The following is a 21077-nucleotide window of genomic DNA, read 5'->3' as shown; positions in this document are numbered from 1 at the left end:
CATAAAAAAAGACCACCTGTAAAATTTCAAGAGATTTCCAGAAATGTAAGAAAATCCAAAAAACTTGTTAATTTGCTCCGAAAATTAATTTTTTATGAAAAATCATAAATTTTTTATATAAAATCCAAAATCGATCCAAAAAATCTGAAATTTTTGTTGGAGAGTTTTGATGGTCTTCCAAACCTACACAAAAACTTTTCTACAACAAATCTAAGCAGTTTGTGAGATATGAGTAAAATAATGCAAAACCCTAATTTTCAAAGATCTAATTTTTTAGGAATGATTTTGCATCAAAATTAAAATAATAAAAAACATATCATATGTATAATTCTGAGAGATTTCCAAAAATGTAAGAAAATCCAAAAAAATCGCTATTTTTCTCTCAAAATTAATTTTTTATGAAAAATAATAAAAAAATAATATAAAATGCAAAATCAATCCAAAAACTCTGAAATTTTTATTGAATCTTTTTGATACTTTTCTTAACCTGCACAAAAAATTTCATGTCAAAATTAGAAGAGGTTTGTGAGATCTGATCAAAATAAAGAAAAACCCTAATTTTTAAAGATCCAATTTTTAGGGAAATATTTTGCATCAAAATTAAAATCACAAAGAATAGATCTTGTGTACAATTATGAGAGATTTCCAAAAATGTAAGAAAATCCAAAAAATTCTCTCATTTGCTCTCAAAATTAATTTTTTATGAAAAATCATAAAAAATTCATAGAAAATGAAAATGTGCTCCAAAAATTCTGAATTTTGGATTGAGAGCTCCTGATACTTTCTTCAACTTGCAAAAAACATTTGGTGCAAAATTTCCTATCCGTTTGTGAGATATGATCGAATCTCTCCAAGATCTTGATTTTGTGTCCAAAACCCTAGCTGCACAAGGTTATTCTCCAAATTGTTTTACAAAATAGCAATATAGGGTTAGAAAAATCTGCAAAAAACATAGATCTAAGAAAAATCCATGTCCCACGGGGCGTGCCAAAATGTATATGGTGAAAATGGATAACAATAATAACAATATTGAAAGGCTAAATGAATCCAACCACAAAACCCTAGCCTAACAACAACAAAGATCCACCATAACATATGAAGATTACCTAAGACAATGCAAATCAAACGAAATCACAAAGATTATACCATCACATGTCCAATAGGGTTTTGATCTCCATTCTTCCTATCTCCATTGATCTTGCTTGATATATTTGCTCTCAGATTTTATGTGCACAAGAGCTCAACAAAGAACGGAATGTGGTTGCTAGTAGGATCGTAGTGTAGTCAAGTGCATAAAAGATGATTAGAATGCATAGAACGATTAGGGTGATTGATTAGGGTTTGATAATGAAGGAAGCATCTCCTTATATAGAAGACACTATATGAAATGGAGGGATAAGATTGAGAGGTGTAAAAGGAGGTCGGCTATGATTAGAGGGTAAGTAAAAGAAATAATAAAATAATGAAAGGGGTAGGTAGTGTATGAATTAAGAGATGAATGACATGTGTCATAGGTAGAAAAGGCTAATGAATTAATTAAATAAATAAAGATTTATTTAATTAATAGAAGAAGTAGGATAATTAAATAAATAAGAATATTTATTTAATTTAGGAAAAGGATAATTTAAATAAATAAATGTATTTATTTAAATGAGAAATAAGGCTAGAAGAGGATAAATGAATTAATTAAATAAATAAGGATTTATTTAATTAATAGAAGAATTAGGCTTAGATAATTAAATAAATAAAATATTTATTTAATTAGACTGGACAATTTTAGGTGTCTACACCTATGATTCTAGTCTTGTATATTTCTTGAAAAGTTGGGTAAATTGAATTATGGTTCTAATTATTTTACAGTTGGTTTGATTGAAAATAAGATCCTTGATAAGTTATCAAGTGCATGGATTGACGATATTACGCACATATATGCTTATGTAAGCTATGTATGCTTAATATGCATTCTTATGTATCCATGATGTTGTTAAAATAGCTTAAAAATAGAAAGTCATATTACACTATTCCATTACTCTTGCTAGATTTGCATTGTTAGTCTACCTTGTGTTGGGTCGAGTATCTTTCGTATCATAAAATATTCTGGGAAAGTGTAACTACTTTGTAGTAGGGCAGATACGCGCTTCGACAATGTTCTCGCTCGCGATGTGCTTGGACAAATATATGTTGGGAGTCCCTATTAGGTTGGTCTTCATATTTGGTGCATTAAGTATTCATTGTAATTGACCTTGTGGTCTATAATAAAGGTATACGTTTCCTTATGTTTGCCTTGTTTTTGACTCATGTATTGTACCTTTATGTCAAAATATAATTTTATGTCTCAATCTTGTATATATTTGTACATGTGACATTAATGTATGATTGTTGATGTGTAATTTGTGAATTATGTTAATTGGAAATTATGGTGGTCATATATTTATGAGAAGATAAAAGTTTCTACATAAAGGATAAGAATTGGTAAAATAAAATAAAATAAATAATTATTATGGATTTTATATTTCTTAAGTTTCAATTATGTTTTAAGGTAATTAAGATAGTTATTATTGGGAGGATAAGTTTAGATAAAGAAACATGTTTTTCTAAGGACAAAAGATGTCTTCTCAAATAGATAAGAGGAGATGCAATAAAACAATTTCTAAAAGAAATAAATCCAATCTTCTCCCAAGTTTTCTATTTCAAACAATGAATTGGTTTTCATTTAGGTATGTAATCTTTGTTTTTAAGTGTAGCAATAAAACATGGTCTGGAAGGATAAATTATGTTTCTTTGTGAAGACAAATCTAATATATTTGCAGGCATAAAATAAATTGATTGCAGAAAGAAGACTTGAATTATTGAATTTAGGGTATATGTAGTGCATTAACCCTCTTTTAATGATAGATGTCTATATTGTTACTCTCTAGAATCTTCATTTTTGTATTATTTCCACTGATATTTTCAATATGATTGCAAGTGAGTAAATAGCCATTAACATAGTCAAAAACTATCAAGATCTCAAGAACAATAGATCCCGTTAGGCAAGCAAACAAAGGGGCCTGCAAGACCAAAAACAAAATTGACCTGAATCAAAGAGGAATAGAAACATCCAATCCTTGATTGGGGAAGGTTTGGTGAAGGGGGAAGGACCTCCCCTTCCGCCTATGACGAACAACTGTCCATGCAATACTATCCTTAGGATCATCAAGGGAGAAATCATTCGGAAGGGAGTCTGTTTGAAAAACACCAGTAGAATCATCAACAAGTTGCAAAGAAGTCATAGAAGATTGAATAGGTACCACATTAGGTGCAATACAAGTAGCTTCCGGAGGTTGCAAAGGAGCTGCATAACAAGGCTACGAGGTCACAAAATTTGAAGGAATGCCAGTAGGATCAGTATGTGGCTCCTCACCTAATCCATTTGAAAGCTCCTCTGAAGCATATATAGTTAAATGATCAAGTGTAGCATCCTTCCACTAGGTTGCAACCCCCTTGCGTTATACAATAGAGCAATCCGAAGCCAAATGTCATGTAGAGAAGCACTTCCGACAATGAAAGGGGAGACCCTCAAAATCATGTGGTTGCGCCCAAGGCCTATCCCCAACCATGAGCACCGCATCTCTAGGGAGAGGAGAAGCAACTTCAATGTCAACCAATATGCGGGTGAAGGTGGAGTTGGCCCATCAAGGAAGTGTCATCATCCACCATCAAGAAGTGACCTATGGAGTTGCTAATGGCCTCATAGTAGGACTATTCCCAAAAATGAAGGGGAAGATTCGGGAGATGGACCCATACTAGACACACACATTAAGTGGTTCAGTGAGAGGGTTGAAGTCAGTGGTCTAGAGTTTGATAGAGAGAGGGTGGGCTCCCCAAGCCCACAACTTTCCCTCCTGATTAGCCGAGGTAAAGGAGGCAATGAAAAAGCCTTTAGCGTACGAAAATAGGTCAATATTGTAAGCAACTGAGGGTTTCTAGGAGTCACTTACCCAACGATATAGGTTTAGTAAGGATGGCCAAAGACTAGAAAATCCGCACAATAGGGCACAAAGTTGATAGAAACCTATGTTGTCCACAACATCTTGCCCACAGACAATCACAAGGAATGACTTGGCACAAGAGAGAGGATGAACACCCTTACTCCACAATCCCTTTTAAAAGCTAAAATTGACACCCCCAAAAAAAAAAAACCGTACCTCTTTGTCTTTCCTATAAATACTTACATTTAGAAATTGAACATTCTATTTAATTTTACGTTTCCACAATACTCGAAAATCTGATCAAATTTCAAATATATGTGCAATTTTAAAAACTCACAAATTCGAAAAATAAGTAAACATCTGACCAAAGATGGCTTTAGTGGAAGGTAATCGTTCCATACTGATTTTGCCTTTCAAGTTGATTTTAATCTAATCATTCCGTTTTTTATATGCATGCATTACTTTTTCTGCTTTAAAGCGTTATATTAAGCTGTCAATGGCTTTTTCCCGCTAACAATGCGCACTTAAATCAAGGAATGTTTTCTCTGATTTTTTTTTAAAATGCTTTAAAGCATAATATACAGATTTCAAACGTTTTTTTCCCCTAACAATGCACATTTAAATTAAGGAATGTCCTTTGTGATTTCATATCGATTTTCTAGCTTATCAAAACGTTTATGTATTATCTGTTTTTTTATTTATAGATATTAGTTATTACAATTTTGAACGGGTCCTGATCTCTTGTACAAAGAGAAAGATGAAACATTAAGCCCAACAGATCAACAAACAGCTAAAAGAGAACAGCTATAGAACAGCAAAATATCAACAGAACAGCAAGAGGCAAATCAACACTCAAACAAACAATTAGGCCAAATCTATTTTCCATGTACACTGAATTTCAAATTGGATTTGGATTTTCTACTAGAATTTTAGTCCTTATTTTGAATCAACTGACTCAAGGATGGTCTGGGAGGATCAATTCAAACTAATATTTATGTATGTTGAAATTTTTCCTTTAATACTAAAATTTTGACTCTGCTTTTTATCGAACAAAAAAATTACAATTTAGATTTGACACAAAAACTCTTCAACAAAGTAGTTACTCCATTACTTAAAAAAAATAATATTAATTTATTTATATATATTAAAATTAATCTATATAAAATATGTAAAAAAAAAAAAAGATGAAATCTCCATCCATTTCATATAGATTATTCTTAAAATATAAAAGCTAGTAGTAATGACCAATACTACGCCAATTGGTAGGTGTTATGACATTAAGAAAAAAAATCCACAAATACTTCAACTAGCATATAGCTTGAAATGACAGTGAACTCAAAAAGACTTGAAAAACTGGACTTCCCAATGATTCTTGTATTTATAACTAATGATAATCCAGATGTGTTGAATTCTTTAGCAGTGATGGCATAATTGTAGGGAAACACATTGCTTGTGTTGATAACCGATGATTATCCAAATGGTCTGAGGTGTTCCTGCAGATGTGTTGAATTCTTTAGCAGTGATGGCATAATTGTAGGGAAACACATTGCTTGTGTTGATAACTGATGATTATCCAAATTTTCTGAGGTGTTCCTGCATTGATGGCCTATTTAGAGAGCATAAACTTTGAACTCTGGCATGCCTGTGCTGGACCGCTTATTTCACTGCCTCCAGTGAGTAAATTTGTTACTTTCCACAAGGACACAGAGAGCAGTTAAAAATTGAAGTAGTTATTTCATTTCTAAAAGCTAGCTACCTATTATGTAACAAATTTTTCACTGTATGTGTGTTTGTTTGACAGTAAATTTTACATTCCCGGATGTTGTTTCATATTCGCCTTTCTAGAGAAAGAGAATTCAAAACTTTCAAATTTACCAGATGTCATTGAATCGCTTAATGAATTCCAATTTAACTTCTTTTGTGTTGTAAGCAAGCATTTGTACTACTAATTCCAGGCAGAAATCAACAAATCCTTAAACTAACAATATAAGAAATGAATAAATAAAAGTATCTGAATATTTAGATAGAAGGTGCAGTCTGAACTGTTTAACCATCAAAATAAGTGCATTCAATGAGTACAAAGAGAAACTACCTTACTGTTTGACCATCTAAATAAGTGCATTAGAGTGCAAAAGAGAAACTATCTTCTTCTTGTGCATTCATTTGGTAATATGCACTCAAATTGCCTCTGAAAACAAGGTTGCATTTATGTGTTATTATTGATTAAGCATTTTCCATTGGAATTTAATATGACTTGAGCTCTCAACTTCTTCGGTATAATTTCCCACTAATTACTAATGTAAATATCACTTGAAATGCATTGCCTTACCTGCATATTGTGTAGGTTTCAGGTGGCTTCCTCCATTCCAAACCTATTATTGAGATATTAAGGCTACAGAATCCCTTCCTGTTACCAAGAGGTCTTTCAGCCATTGACGATTCTTAGCAACTTGAACCTGGTTGATTTTGACCAGGATAATTTGAGATAGCACTTGAAAAGCAAAAAATGTTTTGACTAACTCTAGAGTTTAGGAACAAGTGCTGAATACTTCAAAGCAACAACACCTGAAGGGCAAGAATGCCAACCTAATAAACACCTTAACTGCTACTTCCATTCTTTATGGTGCCTAGAATTTGTGGCCAGTGTTTCTCAGAAGGAATGACTTCTCCCTTATACTCAGCATCCCACTTTAGTTACATTCTTCAAACTGTTTAACCTATATAATTCATCTCTGGTGCGCTCTCTGTGTAATATGGTTTCAGAATAATGATTGATGAAAAGTGGTCAGTTAAAATGAGTTTAGATGCAAACAAACTCTCTTTTATGAAGGAAGAAAGCTATCAAAGAAACAAATCTAATAAGGCAGATTGCCTTCCACACTACTCTGCTCCTGAGCGTTTTATTAGTAATAGCACCTTGTGATTCCCTGAAATCGTTCTAGTTACAGTTCTAAACAAATCAACCACTCTCTAGTTTATAATTCAGCATTGAGAACTCAACAAGCTTTATTCTCAGCTCTGTTGCTGCTGGAGTGATCTTCTCCTTCTTTGCCCTTAAACAGACTCACATTAGTGACATTTGCTCAAATACTATGTTAGTTATACTTTTATCAGGAGTTGCAACTAAATAGTAAAATCTATTTAGTACTTTACCAACTTGATTTATGATCTCTCACATCCAGATTGTTCTCTTACATTCCTTACGGACTTATAGATATTTAACACTTCATAGGCTCGCAAGTTATCACCTACCACTTGACCAATGCATGTGACTGCTCGACTTACAGCCATTTCAATGTATAATCCAAGCTTCAGGCAAAGTTTGCAACAAAATACACTAACCAAGTTTGACTTTAACAAAAGGCAAAAAATGGGAATCACATTAAGATAAGCTTTATGTGAGCGACTGATAGCAGAGATGCTACATTTGAGTTCTGTGACACTCATGTCAGTGTCCAGTTATACTTACAAACAAGAAAAAATAAATCATTGGTGTAAATATCAGTGGTAACACTGATGTCAGTGTCCAATTATACTTGCAAACAAGAAAAAAAAACCATTGGTATAAATATCAATGGGTAAGAATTTACTTTCAAGAAAAAGAAATAATATAATTACCCTCCCAAACTCTATTCATTGGGACGAACCGTGAAGAATTTAACAATCTTAAGACATGGAACTGAAAATATCAAACACAGTTAGTCCAGCCACTTTTTTTCTTAAATAAAAATAGATTGTTAACACAAAATGATTGCATTGTTCATATGTCTAGTCCAATAATATCCAAGCATTATGTAACATATTGAAGCCTGTGCTTCAGCGATCAACTTCACTTGCAACCCTTCACCAGCATAAAATCCTCAAAGCAACAATACATGAGCGCTACAGAAATCACTCTCGACAGGTTAAAAAATACAGCTGGTTGAAAGAGGTTTCATTTTCTGAGCTTCAATCGCCACAACCCTCACTTGCTGTGAGAACTGCAAAGGTGGTGACTATTAAATGAAAAATTACAAAAATTATTGAATCACATTCTTTCATCAATTTTTCTGAACTTTAGTTCCTATTTTACAATCTGCATATTCCAATCCAGAGCATTGAATCAATTCTTTCATTCAAATTGATAGTATGAAAGAAATTTGGGTAAAAAATATTGTGAAGCAAGTATACTGTCTGCAACATGAGTTTTTTACTGTAAGCACAACAGACAGTTTCAACTTTCAATTGCACATCATTTAAACTTGAAGAAAATTTTAAAATAGAAACTTGAGTGCAAACTTCCTTAAAATTGCAATGAACCAAATTTACAGACAAGTGACAATTTCAGAAGAACACTTCATGCTCATTAAGGATAGATTCATGTAAACCACTACTCATGAAATTGACTCAAAAAATACAGTCTTGATATCAACACAAAATAATATTTTATGTACTACAAAATGTACCTCGTAATTGAATGAGCAAAACAGGTTCTACAATGCACAGCGCTTGTTGAAGGTTTTGTTAACGAGGTGGCAAACTAAGTAGGCTTGATATTGGGGAAACTCCTGGTTTAGGTACACTTGTGTTGAATTAGTATTATGATGGGTGACCTCCTCCCCAATCATGACACTTCCCCCCTATCAACATCACCTAGATGCAATGAGCATTGAGTGGACACTCATTCTCATTGAAGATAGTTATGTGAACCACAAATCATGAAAATATGGGTCGATAAAATTGACTCAAAAAATACACAATTGAATACAATAACACATCATAATTTGATACACAGAAAAATGCCAACTACGTGTTATTGGATGAAACTAAAATGTGTCTATAATGAATTGTTCATAAGGCACACAATTGTTGAAGGTTTTGCAAATAGGGTGGCAAACTAAGTTGTTTTGTTCTTGTTGCATATGTAATATAATTTCACATTCTTCCTTGCGTGGTAATACGGATTTCATTCTCACTTATTGGAGCCTCCTGCCAGAAACAAGTGAGCAAGTCAAACATGCTTGAGTTGGAGTAGGTAATGAAATAGGTGACCTATGGAGATTACCTAAATGCAATACTGTCCATGCTCATGAAAGATAGCCTTGTGTGAACCCACTACTCATGAAATATGGATCAATGAGGTTGACTGAAATATATTCAGCTAAATCCTAATAACACATCATTATCTGATACACTACAAACATTGCCTCCTACTTTTTATTTGTGCAGTCAATTTTACAGTTACATCATCTGGTATTTCTCAGAAAACTCAATATAAATAGCTGAGAGACTGCAAAATGGATAATTTTTCTACAAATGCATATTTTCTACAGAGTTCCATATCAGCCAATTTTGTAATATTAATATAATCTTTCCACAGACGATCATTTCCCCCAAGTGTAAAACAATTTGCCAACCTCAAAATGAACCAGAATCCTACCAATATTCATAATGAATTCTCCTATTGCGTAATATTTTTTCCATAAAGCAACTCAAACGGACCAACTTCCAGCAAAACATTTTTTCTCTGGAAGTTTCATTCTCAGTGATTAGTGTACTTATAGATCCTTCAAAAAAAAATCTTAGAGTTACTTTTTTTTTTTTATGAACCAAATTGGGCAGACTGTCGAGTTGCAAAAATAGTGGATCCCCCATCTAGGTCACACACTCCCATTGGAAATGTCACTCAGATCACCAAGGATACGTGCCCATGGAATACTGCTTAACAATAAATGAAAGCTCTAATTGCAGTTTACAGAATTTTGTGCAAATAAAATCGCAGTTTACATATATCACAGAGGAAATTATATTAAAAACAAACAGGCATACAGATGTGAACTAAATGAAATGATCACAAATGCATGTCAAACAAATGAAATGATTAATGATCAGAAAAAGAATAGCTTACACAGAAGACGGCAGGCATAGACTTAATTAAGCTGCAGCTTTAAATCCAAGGTAAAAAGATAGAATCAAGAGAAAACATCATATTTCCCTCTGAAATTGATAAACATCTGGATAAAAATCCTCATTACAACAGAAAAGCGAACAGTCTCGTGAATTGTTCAAGTTTGATTAACAAAAAATATAACAATTTCACAAGAAACTAGAAAAATAATTACAATTTCGCAAAAACTAGACCCCATCATGGCCTGCCCCAAGAGGACGAGGGTATCCATTGTCATTTAATCCAACCCCAGGCTTGTCGTCCATCTCAACGGCGGGTTTCTGATCATCATCACCCCATTTTGTGGTTCTGTAATAAACGGCGTACAGAAGCAACTGACACGCTCCCAAACCAGCTCCCAATCCGTTTGGAAGCTGCATGCATGCGTTTTAAGACTCAGCAAAATAGCAAAAGAGATCCAACAAATGGAGAAAATATTGAGAATATTTATACTTACCACAAGATTTATGTCAAAGTGTATGGCTCCATAAGCAGTCCAAATTAATCCATTGCCAAACATGGCAACAGACAGGTAAAGAGGCATGTATTTCACACTCTTCTCTCGAATAACCTTTCTCTGAATAAAAATTACAGAAATATTTATCAATGCCGATGTATTATCAATAAGGCTAATTTTCGCCATTGAAAAGGTTAAAAAATGCCGCTTACCATGATAGACAATGGAGACGCATACATAAACACATTAAATATAATGCAAATGGTCCCTATGGTTGTGTATCGCTTTTTGTGATCATGAAATTTCAAAAGTGTTGAAAGTGTAACAGCCGCAAAGAATGAAGATATCAGAAAGATTAGCCCCAGCATCTTCAACTGCAATACAAACAAACAGAAGATGAATCATCCACTGGCATTCACTATCTTGTGGAAACTCAAAAGAAACCCTACAAAAAACTCACCCTTGTCTTGCTATCTTTGCAGAAAATTAAAAAGATGAGGGTGTATATTATCTCTATGCCGAGACCAATGCCATTTATGGTAGACACAAGTATGCTATCCGGTTTTACAATAGGCAAGCCGTACAACACCCAAAGTGCACAATTCAGAATCGTCATAACATATGGAAACCCTGAATACCCTCGAGTGTTTCTCCATTTGCAGATCTTGTAAAATGCCGTGCTACATCATCAAAAAAAACAAAAACCCAAAAAGTAAATTATTTTATAAAATATTTAAAAAGAAAATGCTGCTGCATCATAAGAGAATTTTCAAAAACATCTAAAAAAATCAGAAAAGAAATCTTACGCTGGAGCCAGAAACATAAGAAACGAAATCACATTTCCTGCGGAAACCAAAATTCACCACCAAAATAATCAAAAAATGAAAAAGATTTCCAGTCAAATTGTTTATCACCATAAAAATAAACATTAAAGATTGCAGGCTTACCTATGATGCCGAGAACTGTGCGAACTGTGTCTTCGACCGCCATTCTTCCAAAGAGCAAATGACACAATTCTTCCAAAGAGCAAATGTCAAAAAAACAAACCAGAAGACTTAAAAAACACAAGGCAAAGAAAAATAAAAACCCTACAAACACAACAAATTCCCTCCCTAAGCTGCTCAAGTTATAGAATGAAGGATTTCTGTTCCTGTATTAAATAGAGATCTTTCAAAAACGAGGCAAGAAACGGACAGTAAATGGCGGAGGAACACGTGGAGTCCAGTTAAATTGGATGACCGATAATCTCTCAGTATTGCAATATATGAAAAGATAAGGCATTCAAAGTAGCACTAAACAGGCAATTGCAACTGATTCTCTCGATAATTTCCAACTCGACAAACTGTCTACTCCTCATGCATATCGTTCAAACTCGGGATTGGAAAACCGTTTAACTCTCCTGACTTTTTTCTACAAAAGAATCCATGGATTTAAAATCTCATGCCTTTTTGCTACAAAAGAATTGGTGGATCTCCTGGTTCGATTGGCAAAAGTTATAAATAGCCTGCATACTTGGCAGACACGTCGTAAAACTAGATTTGTATGTATTGATTTTTTGATGTGCATGGCTTCCTTTGTGAGATTTCCAAACAGATAACAGATTCAGTTTTAGCTACTAAAATTAATAATATTATTAATTTAAAATAGTAAAAATAGATAACATTTGTACAATCACATATAGTTTTTTAAGTTGGAATTGTTTTATGGATGTTTTATTTTATTTATGTTAAAGTTGATAAGCATAAATAGTTTTTTCTTAAAAAGAAATTATTTTAAAATCATATATTAAATAAAATATTTGAAATTGATACTTTTCAATTCAAAATGAATAATATCTTTGTTCGAGAAAAGAGGTATGGAATTTAAAGGGTCTCAGGGAACGTTTATTAATTGCCTGTGTTGGAGAGACACGTCGTAAACAAGATTTAAATGTTTTGATGTTTTTGATGTCCATGGATTTGTGAGATTTCCAAGGAGATAAATAGATTAAGTTTACCTACGTGAACTCCTAAATTAATAAAATTATAAATTATTATTGTCAAATATTTATAAAATTAATACTTATATAAAAGTAATGTTTGGTTGTACAATCATATATAATATATTTTTTTATATACTTACATTTGTTTTATAGATGTTTTATTTTATTTTAAAGCTAAAAAGCAGAAAATCTATTATGTAGTCAACAAAATTATTGTTGAGTAAACTAAGTATTTAAAATTAAATAAATCCACCTAAACTAGATGTGAAGAGATATCTATTTGAACTCTAAATCTAATTGAAGGCTAATGTTAATTGAACATAACACTTACCCTATGTATTTGTACCCGTATTTTAAGAGATAACCATAGGTGAGTTGTAGTCCAATTTGAATAATAATAACCCCAATGCTTAGTTAATTGTATATTATTAAGATATATTAATTTGTATATTACATTAATTTAATACTAGAAATTATAACATTAATATTTAATATTTATAGAGAAATGTATTTTTTATTGATAAAAAATGTTGTTAAGTAAATAAAATAATAAAAATTTGATATTCTTTAATTGAAATTTAATATTTTATTATTAAAAAATATAAATAATATATATGTATTTATGAAAACTCATTTTATTCTTAAATGAAATATTTGAAATTTGATATTTTTTAATTCATTTTTTTTCAAATAATATATTAGAGCTTTTGGAATTTGATGGTTTCGGTGGTCTGCGATGATAGGCGCTGACAAACCCCCGTTTGCAACCTTCCCCAACTCGGTCTTCGACACTGGAGGCACTTTTGGCAGTAACTGCCAAACTAGCGGCGAGATCTCCAAATCCAACATGGCAGATATTAATAGCAGACATGACGGCTCCTCTTACATTCGCATTACTCCGGCACCAGGTGTGTTTGTTCCATCCTCCTCTCCCTCTAATGGCATTAATTTCATTAACTCCACTGCAGATCCCGTACCCACTTCTCCTCTCTCGGCTCTGCCGAGGGAAGATATTAACAGTAAACTACCTAAAAACTCTCTGCACTCCTCTCCTCCTCCCGACCGCCCTAAAACGTTTTCAGAGGCCGTAGCTACCGCAGGGATTACTCTTAACTCGGAGGCTAGGTTTACCGTTAACGATGGAACCCATCAAGCCAGTAAGAACCCTGGAAGCTCCGAGGTTTTCTCTGTTTCACCTAATTCTGAGATGCTTGCTGAAATACTTGAGGAAAAATCTAGGTTAAAAAGCACGGCTATTTTCTTTTCAGCTGTTGAAATAGATAAGGTCCCTCCTCGAAAATTTCTTGATGATTGGTTTCATAATTACTGGAATCTTAAACTAGGTTTGCATATATCGTTCTGTCGGCAGATTCAAAAAGGTTTGTTTGTCATTTTTTTTGTTAACCATGAGGCTCAAGCAGAGGTTTTAAAATAACAGTATTGGGCTGTTGGCTCGACATCCTTTAGGGCTATAGCTTGGTCCCCAGAGGCAAATTACGAAGAAGTCCTAGCCCTATCAGCCCCTCGCTGGATTTTGGTAAAACACATGCCCCCGTTTCTGTGGCGGTTCATCCCTCAACTTTTGCAACCCCTGGGAAAGGTCATTCGCATGGATGACACTGTTCGTTTCGTTCCACATATGGACGCCCGTGTCCTCTTAGCTCTAAAACCTGGTCTGGAAATCCCGCCTAATCTCAACATTAACATCGAGAACTCTGAATTCTGCTGTCCTATTGTGGTCCTTGGTGGACTCAATGCTTGCTTTCTGTGTCGACAAGAAGGACACCAACGGAAGGATTGCCCTATCATTCAAAAGAAAACACTGCCTAAAAAACCAGAACCCTCAATGGTGGTTGAAACAGTTAATCAGACGGTTAACTTCAATTCAACTAACACATCTCTTGCTACCCCCATCCCTAACAATCCCACCCCTGATATATTGCATTCCACTCCTACTGAATGTCTTGAAGCCTTACCCGCGGATGGTTTTCAAAATGTGACTAAAATCTCCAACAAGCGAAGGAGGAAATCTAATAAAGATCCCGCATCCAGCCAAAGCCATCCCACCCCTGCTACGGCTAACAGATTTGCCCCCATTGAAATTGCTTCTCTGCTCTCTCAACCTTCCCCATCTGCAGATCTCACTATCTCAGATCAGCCCGCTTCCAACACCCAGTGTAGTACCCTTAATGAAATCAGCGATGATTATAGTATTGCAGTAATTCCTGCCCTGCCAATCACATCTAGGGAAAGATGCCCTACCTTGACTAAAACTATGGAATTCGACAGTACCTCTGATTGTGAAGATGAATTTAAAACAGGGCTCCCGTTGTCTAAACGAAGAGGGAGACCCCCAGGTTCCAAAAACAAAAGTGCTAATAAAACTGATGAAGGAATCTCTGCTATTGTGATGAACCCGAATATGGTCTCATCTGAACTGCGCATCCCTCACCAAAATGTTTCCTCATGAACTGTGTCTCCTGGAATGTGCGGGGATTAGAGTCCCTCGATAGGAAATATGTCATTAAGAACTTCCTTCAATCTTGTCAAAAACTAGATTTCCTTATGTTACAAGAAGTTAAGGCTACTGGTTTCATTCTTGAATCCAATTTAAACTTTCTTTGGAAAGATGCGATAAAAATTTACACCTACCAACAGAAAGGCAAAGGGGGTGTTGCTTTACTTATTAATCCTAAATTGGAAAGATTTATAACTAACCGTGGGATCTCCCCGTGTAACAGAGTGGTCTGGGTCACTCTCAACTACAATAACTATGAATTTGGCATTTGCTTTATTTATGCTTCGAATGATCCTAAAGAAAGAAGTTCCCTTTGGGAATGGATGACTTCCCTCCCCTGCATTCCTTGGGTCATTGCTGGAGATTTCAACATGGTTGAACACCAGGATGACAAAGGTGGGGGCCTCCCTTTTGCTTGGAAAGATATGGAAAAATCACATTGGTTTAAGATGAAAAACTCTCTGCAACTTTATGACCCTCTTGCTGGCAATAAAAACAATAATCCCGGGCCTTGGTATACTTGGTGCAATCATCAACAGGGGAATGATAGAATTTACTCCCGTCTCGACCGCTTTTATGCCAACAGAAATCTTTTCTCCTTCCTCCCTAATGATCTTGGTAACTCCGTTCTTGTTACTCCCTCCACTCTGTCGGATCATCACCCCATCACTGCATCTTTTACCTTCAACAGGGCCCCGTTTAGACCCAACACTGCTAATTCCAAATTTCTCCTTAATGTTAGCCTTCTTAAAGATACTGATCTTCTTGCTGCCATCCACATTATTAACATCATTAATAAGACCAATTTTTCGAAGGATTTAAAGAGGGACATTTGGAATAGGAACATCCCTGCCTGGCAAAATCTGCTCAAGACCATTGGTCAAAAGAAAGCAAAGGACTTCCGATTCACTGAGAAAGCTCTCTCGACTGATCTAACTAAGGCAGAAGTGAATAACCAAACTACTATCACTGACCTTAACTGTACTTCTCAGGTTATGAAAGCTAAAGACGCCCTCAGAAGACACCTTGTGACTAAAACCAGAGGTGCTAAGGTTAGATCTCGGACACACTGGCTCCAATATGGTGACCGTGGTTCCAAGTTCTTTTTCAACCTTATCAAACACAAACATTATAATGAAACTATTGAAAAGATCATCCATAAGAACCATGAAATTTCGGACATTGGTATGATCAAGTACACTTTTGCTCAATTCTACCATAAGCTCTTCTCTTCTGAAGATACGAGGGAAGCCGCCTACCTCAGAGATCAATGCAGAATTCTTATCCCTAAGGTGGTCTCCTCTGAAGATGCACTTTGTCTTGCAGAGGATATCACTTTAGGGGATATCAACAATGCCATTAATTCCCTCAAAAATGATAAAACTCCTAGCCCTGATGGCCTCCCCATTGAATTCTACAAAGCTAATCAACACTGGATTGCCAAAGACCTCCTCGAAATCAACAAAGGCATTATTAAGCTTATCCCCAAGGATGGAGATAAAGCTCTCATCAAAAATTCGAGACCGATTACGCTCCTTAATGTTTCCTATAAGATCTTTGCCAAGATTCTGGCCACTAGACTTGCTGGAATTCTTCCTAAATTCATATGCTCTACCCAAACTGGTTTTATTAAAGGTAGGTATATCTTAGAAAATGTCCTTACTAGCTGGGAAGCCATGAACTAGGCTTCTCAGTCCAGTCAGAACTCGGGCATGTTACTCCTTGACTTCGAAAAAGCATACGACAGGATTGAATGGAGCTTCATTCACATGATGCTTGAAGCTTTTGGTTTTCCTCCCTTCTTCTGCAAGGCTGTCAGTATGCTTCTCTAGGATGCTTGCGCCCAAATTGACATTAATGGCTCCCTGTCTGATACCTTTCCCTTGGGAAGGTCCATACGGCAAGGCTGCCCTTTGGCCCCTGCTCTCTTCGCCATTGCTTCTGATGCTCTATTTTATCTTCTTAGAGATAATACACTTTCCCCTACTGTCCAAGGCATATCTCTCCCCAACAATGAGGAGCTCATCAACAGCCAATTTGCTGATGACACGGCTATTTTCTTTAAAAATACTGCTGATAACTTTGAAAATCTGCAATCCAAGTTAAAGATATTCTATAAAATTTCTGGAGCTAAGATTTCGCATTCTAAGTCCATCTGTCTGGGATGGAATGAACACCCCCCTGAATGGTTTAAAAATTATGAATTCCAATGGGGAGGTCCCCAAAAGATTGTGAAATATCTTGGCATCCCCTTTGCCATAAATCCCTCACTGAAAGACATGTGGCTTTGGGTCAAAGGTAAAATCACTAAAAAATTGAATATGTGGCATAACCGTGCTATTTCCTTTGCTGGTAGACTTCAGGTCTGCCAAAAAATCTTATCCTCTTACAACATTTATTACTCCTCTGCGTGGATGTTTAGTAATTACCAAATTTTTGAGATTCAGAAGGCTGTTAGAGATTTTTTATGGTCTGATGGTCAAGGAAAAAAAAAAATGCACTCTGTCCAGTGGAAATGGTGTTGTACTGATAAACTTATTGGAGGGCTGGGACTGAAAGACCTTAGGATCCAGGGTATATCCCTGGCCGCCAAATGGATCTTTCACTCCATGAATGGAGATGCCCCATGGAAGATTCTTGTTAGGAATAATATTGAGAGAGGCTTTCCTACTAAAGCTAAATTCTGGAATAACATGCCCTTTAATGATTTAGTCATTGGTAACTTCCCCATTTCAGTTCAAGGGTCGGAAGTTTTTAAATCTATCTCGAAAGCCTGGAATATTGTTAGACCATTTATTGTTAACAAGGGCTTTCATGATGATACTCAAATTTATGGTGAAAGGTCCATCTGGTGGAATCTTAAACTTTCAGGGAAACCCCTTGCTCTTCTATAGGGCTGTTCTGCCAAACATTGGGCCAGCAAAGGTATCATTAGCTTTATTGACATTTTTGAACATGATAATTTAATTAGCTGGGAGGAACTGAAAAATACTTTTAGTCTCCCAAACTCTCAGAAAAAAACTTATAACATGATTCTTAAAGCAACGCAAAATCTCCCTCCTACCTGCCATGTTGATTCTCAAAGGTACTTACAATGCAAATGGCCGGATGGGACCATCCTATCCAAGATTAAAGCTAATAACATTTACAAAATTCTTGCATATGATGATTCCATCCGTGGCCATATTAACAAAATCTGGTACTCCTCACTGGATGTTTCTTCTTGGAAGAAGTTTTTCATTATTCTTTGGAAAGGTTGGGTGGAACCCAAAATTAAATGCTTTAAATGGCTCTTTATTCTTGATAGACTTCCTATTCAGAGAAATAACCATGATAATAATCTTTGCAAAATTTGTAATCTTCCGGAAACCAGCAGACATATCTTCTTTGATTGTTCTTTTGCTAGAAATATTTGGAATCTTTTTGGCATATACTACCCTACTCATGTTTCCATTATTGAAATTGTTACTGGTTATATTAAAGGTCTCAAAGCTGATTCTAATATTTTTTGGAATATTTTATCTTCTAACATATTATGGCAGATCTGGAAATGCAGAAATGAAGAGAAATTCCAGGACACTCCCCGGGTTCTTACTGAGTTTTTTCTTAAACTCACATCTTTAAAAATTTCCTTGCAGGTGCACACCACTATGATGATGGATCATAAGAAACTTCGTAGATTTCTTCAGGACGGACATGCCACCTTTTTTGCTTTCGAACTCAAGAATGGACATGAATGGAGGAGAAACCTGGATAACCTTCAAGTGTTTGAGAAGACTTTGGATAAAGTGAGCAAAGAAATCAAGAGAAACAGAAACTCCAAGAAAGACATCTTAGCCATGCTTCCGGAAATTCCAAATAAGAAAAAAGTTGCATGGATGGAAGGAGAACAGGGCTGGACCACCTGGGTCGATATCACTGATGGACACCTCCATTAGTGGTTTATTGGGCACCTTTTTTGCTTACTGTTATTAACTCTAGATACTCCTTTCGTTTTGCTCTTATGAGCTATATTTCCGTTGGGGCCTTGTCCCCTTTTTGATACTATGGATTTCTTCATTGTAATCTTTTTTTGATCACTTTATAATCAATACAAAAAAATAATATATTTAAGATAACTATTAATTTAATTACTATATTAATTTGTATAATACATTAATTTAATAGTAGAGATTGTAACATTAATATTTAATTCTTATAGAGAAATATATATTTATTTTCTATGTAAGGGAGAAAACAAAAATGCAAAGTACAAAATGTACTCTTGAAAGCACCAAATTGATAGTATTTATCAATTCAAGATTAATGTAATAATTAAAAATTTGATATTTCTCAATTCAAAATTAACATTTTTATTATTATCTTTCCCGCTTTGTTGAATTTTGAATTCCCGTAATGGCTGTCATTTCTACTGGGGAGGACCCATCCTTGAGCTCGTCCTCCCTGGAACCTGACCCCCCTGCTCTTCTGCAGGTGTGTCCGGATCTGGCTCTTGTGTTGCGTTCCTAGAGTGTTGGGTTGGCTCCCTCGGTTGGTGTCGTTGACGCTGGTAATCCAGAGTTGCACGAGGCCCCCTCCTTTGAGAAGATTCCTATTGCAACCTCTAACTTGGATTCTCCTCTCATGGTTCCCAAGTCTGATGATGTGGGGCCTTTGTCTGGGGATGCTCAAGAGAGTACCTGGAAAGGTGCCCTTGTTAGAAATTCTAAGTTAGGGTCATCGATATTGTTGCCTATGGTAACTGCTAGAGAGGATGGCCCCAAGATTTATCTCGCTGACAGTATTATGGATAATATCGCTTCCTCCCTACACCTCTTCTTGGTGGGGAGATTATTAGCCTTCAGACCCACTATAGATATGGTCAGAAGATGGGTTGTCTCTAGATGGAAACTAAAAAGTAGTGTCTCTGTCTCTATTATGTTGGGGGGCTCTTTCTTTTTAGATTCACTACTGAAGAAGACTTCATTTACATTATGTTTGGTTCATGGTCTTATGGAAAACACTTCCTAACTCTCTCTAAGTGGAAACTAGGGTTTGACCCTAGCGAAGACCTCCTCAGACTGGCGTCGGTTTGGATCAGACTCCTTGGCCTCCCTCTGGAGTTCTAGGATGACACCATTCTTAGATGGATTGGTAACTCATTTGGTCAGTTCGTTGCTGCTGATAATGTGACGATGCATAAGTCTAGACTTGTTTATGCTCGCCTTTGTGTGAATGTGGCTATTAACAACCCCCTCCCTAATTTCATAGCTCTAAAATCCAAATGGGGTAAATGGATGTAGGCTATTGTCTACGAGAACGCATCCCTTTATTATCAAATATGTGGAAAATACGGTCATGTTATTGTTGACTGCCCGACCCCTCAACCTTCGGAGGAAAAGCTGAAGGAGAAGATGTTGTCCCCGGGTATTGTCAATATGGAGGAAGCTCAGATTGTTACCCCCCAACCCCCCGATTATTGACAACTCTATGGGTCAAACCATGGACTTGAAGGATAAAGAGGGTCCTCAAGATGCTATTGAGGAGGGCTACCCTTTCTTGGAAGGTATTCTTAATATGATGCAAACCCCTAACCCCAAGATGGCACCTCCCTCCCCGGGAAGATGTTTGGGCCTAGACCTTGAAGATGGAGAGATCTCCCAAACGAAGGTAGAATAAGAAGGTCTGAATGCGGAAGTGTGTCTCAAAGAGAAGAAAGGACACAACAAGACCACTCAGCCTGTGCTCATGTAGCTAAATCCCAACACTATGGGAAATAGTGGGGGAAGTATTTGGAGCACGGGGGTTGGGCCCATGCCTTCCAAAGGGATCGCTCTAGATCCGACATCTTCCTCCTCTACTACTAGATCTACTAGGGAAATCACTTTTCTCTCTCATGGAAGTGGGAAACGACTCTAAGCCAGGAAAACCCTCTAAGAGGACCCTTAGAACTAGGGTAATGGCCATGGAAATTGCCAGTGGAAGGCAATTAACTTTGGAGACATCTCAGAAAGGCAAGAAATGAAGTTCCTTTCATGGAACTTAAGGGGTTTAAATAACCCCCAGAAGCAGTATGCTCTTAAGCAAAGCATAGTTACCAATAAGGTTGATATCATTCTAATCCAGGAGGTGAAAATGACATCAAAATTTTGCTACGCTCGTGGACAGTATATGGCCGGGTGTTTCTTTCCATTATGGCGAGGCAGAGGGTGCTTCAGGAGGAATTGTTACTCTATGGAATAAGA

At 35.8% G+C, this 21077-nt stretch overlaps 1 protein-coding gene across 1 annotated transcript; it reads right to left on the bottom strand.

The window, feature by feature from the left end:
- Window positions 1-9909: 9909 nt before the first annotated feature.
- LOC131035799 (bidirectional sugar transporter SWEET6b) lies at window positions 9910-11873 on the bottom strand. The gene is made up of 6 exons (XM_059220290.1): window positions 11302-11873; window positions 11161-11197; window positions 10815-11034; window positions 10567-10728; window positions 10355-10474; window positions 9910-10271 (listed from the first exon to the last, which is right to left on the bottom strand). Exons 1-6 carry the CDS (start codon window positions 11342-11344, stop codon window positions 10086-10088), a joined length of 768 nt encoding a protein of 255 aa, XP_059076273.1. The 5' UTR covers window positions 11345-11873; the 3' UTR covers window positions 9910-10085.
- Window positions 11874-21077: the final 9204 nt, after the last annotated feature.

This window comes from Cryptomeria japonica, chromosome 5 (assembly GCF_030272615.1).
Source record: "Cryptomeria japonica chromosome 5, Sugi_1.0, whole genome shotgun sequence".
Taxonomy (NCBI): domain Eukaryota; kingdom Viridiplantae; phylum Streptophyta; class Pinopsida; order Cupressales; family Cupressaceae; genus Cryptomeria; species Cryptomeria japonica.
This window is presented reverse-complemented; position numbering and strand designations above follow the sequence as displayed.

Coding starts and splice junctions, on each gene's coding strand:
- LOC131035799 (XM_059220290.1), bottom strand. CDS start 11,344: ATGGCGGTCGAAGACACAGTTCGCACAGTTCTCGGCATCATAG. Junction 11,035..11,160: donor CTTATGTTTCTGGCTCCAGC/GTAAGATTTCTT, acceptor TTGATGATGTAG/CACGGCATTTTACAAGATCT. Junction 10,475..10,566: donor CGTCTCCATTGTCTATCATG/GTAAGCGGCATT, acceptor ATTTTTATTCAG/AGAAAGGTTATTCGAGAGAA.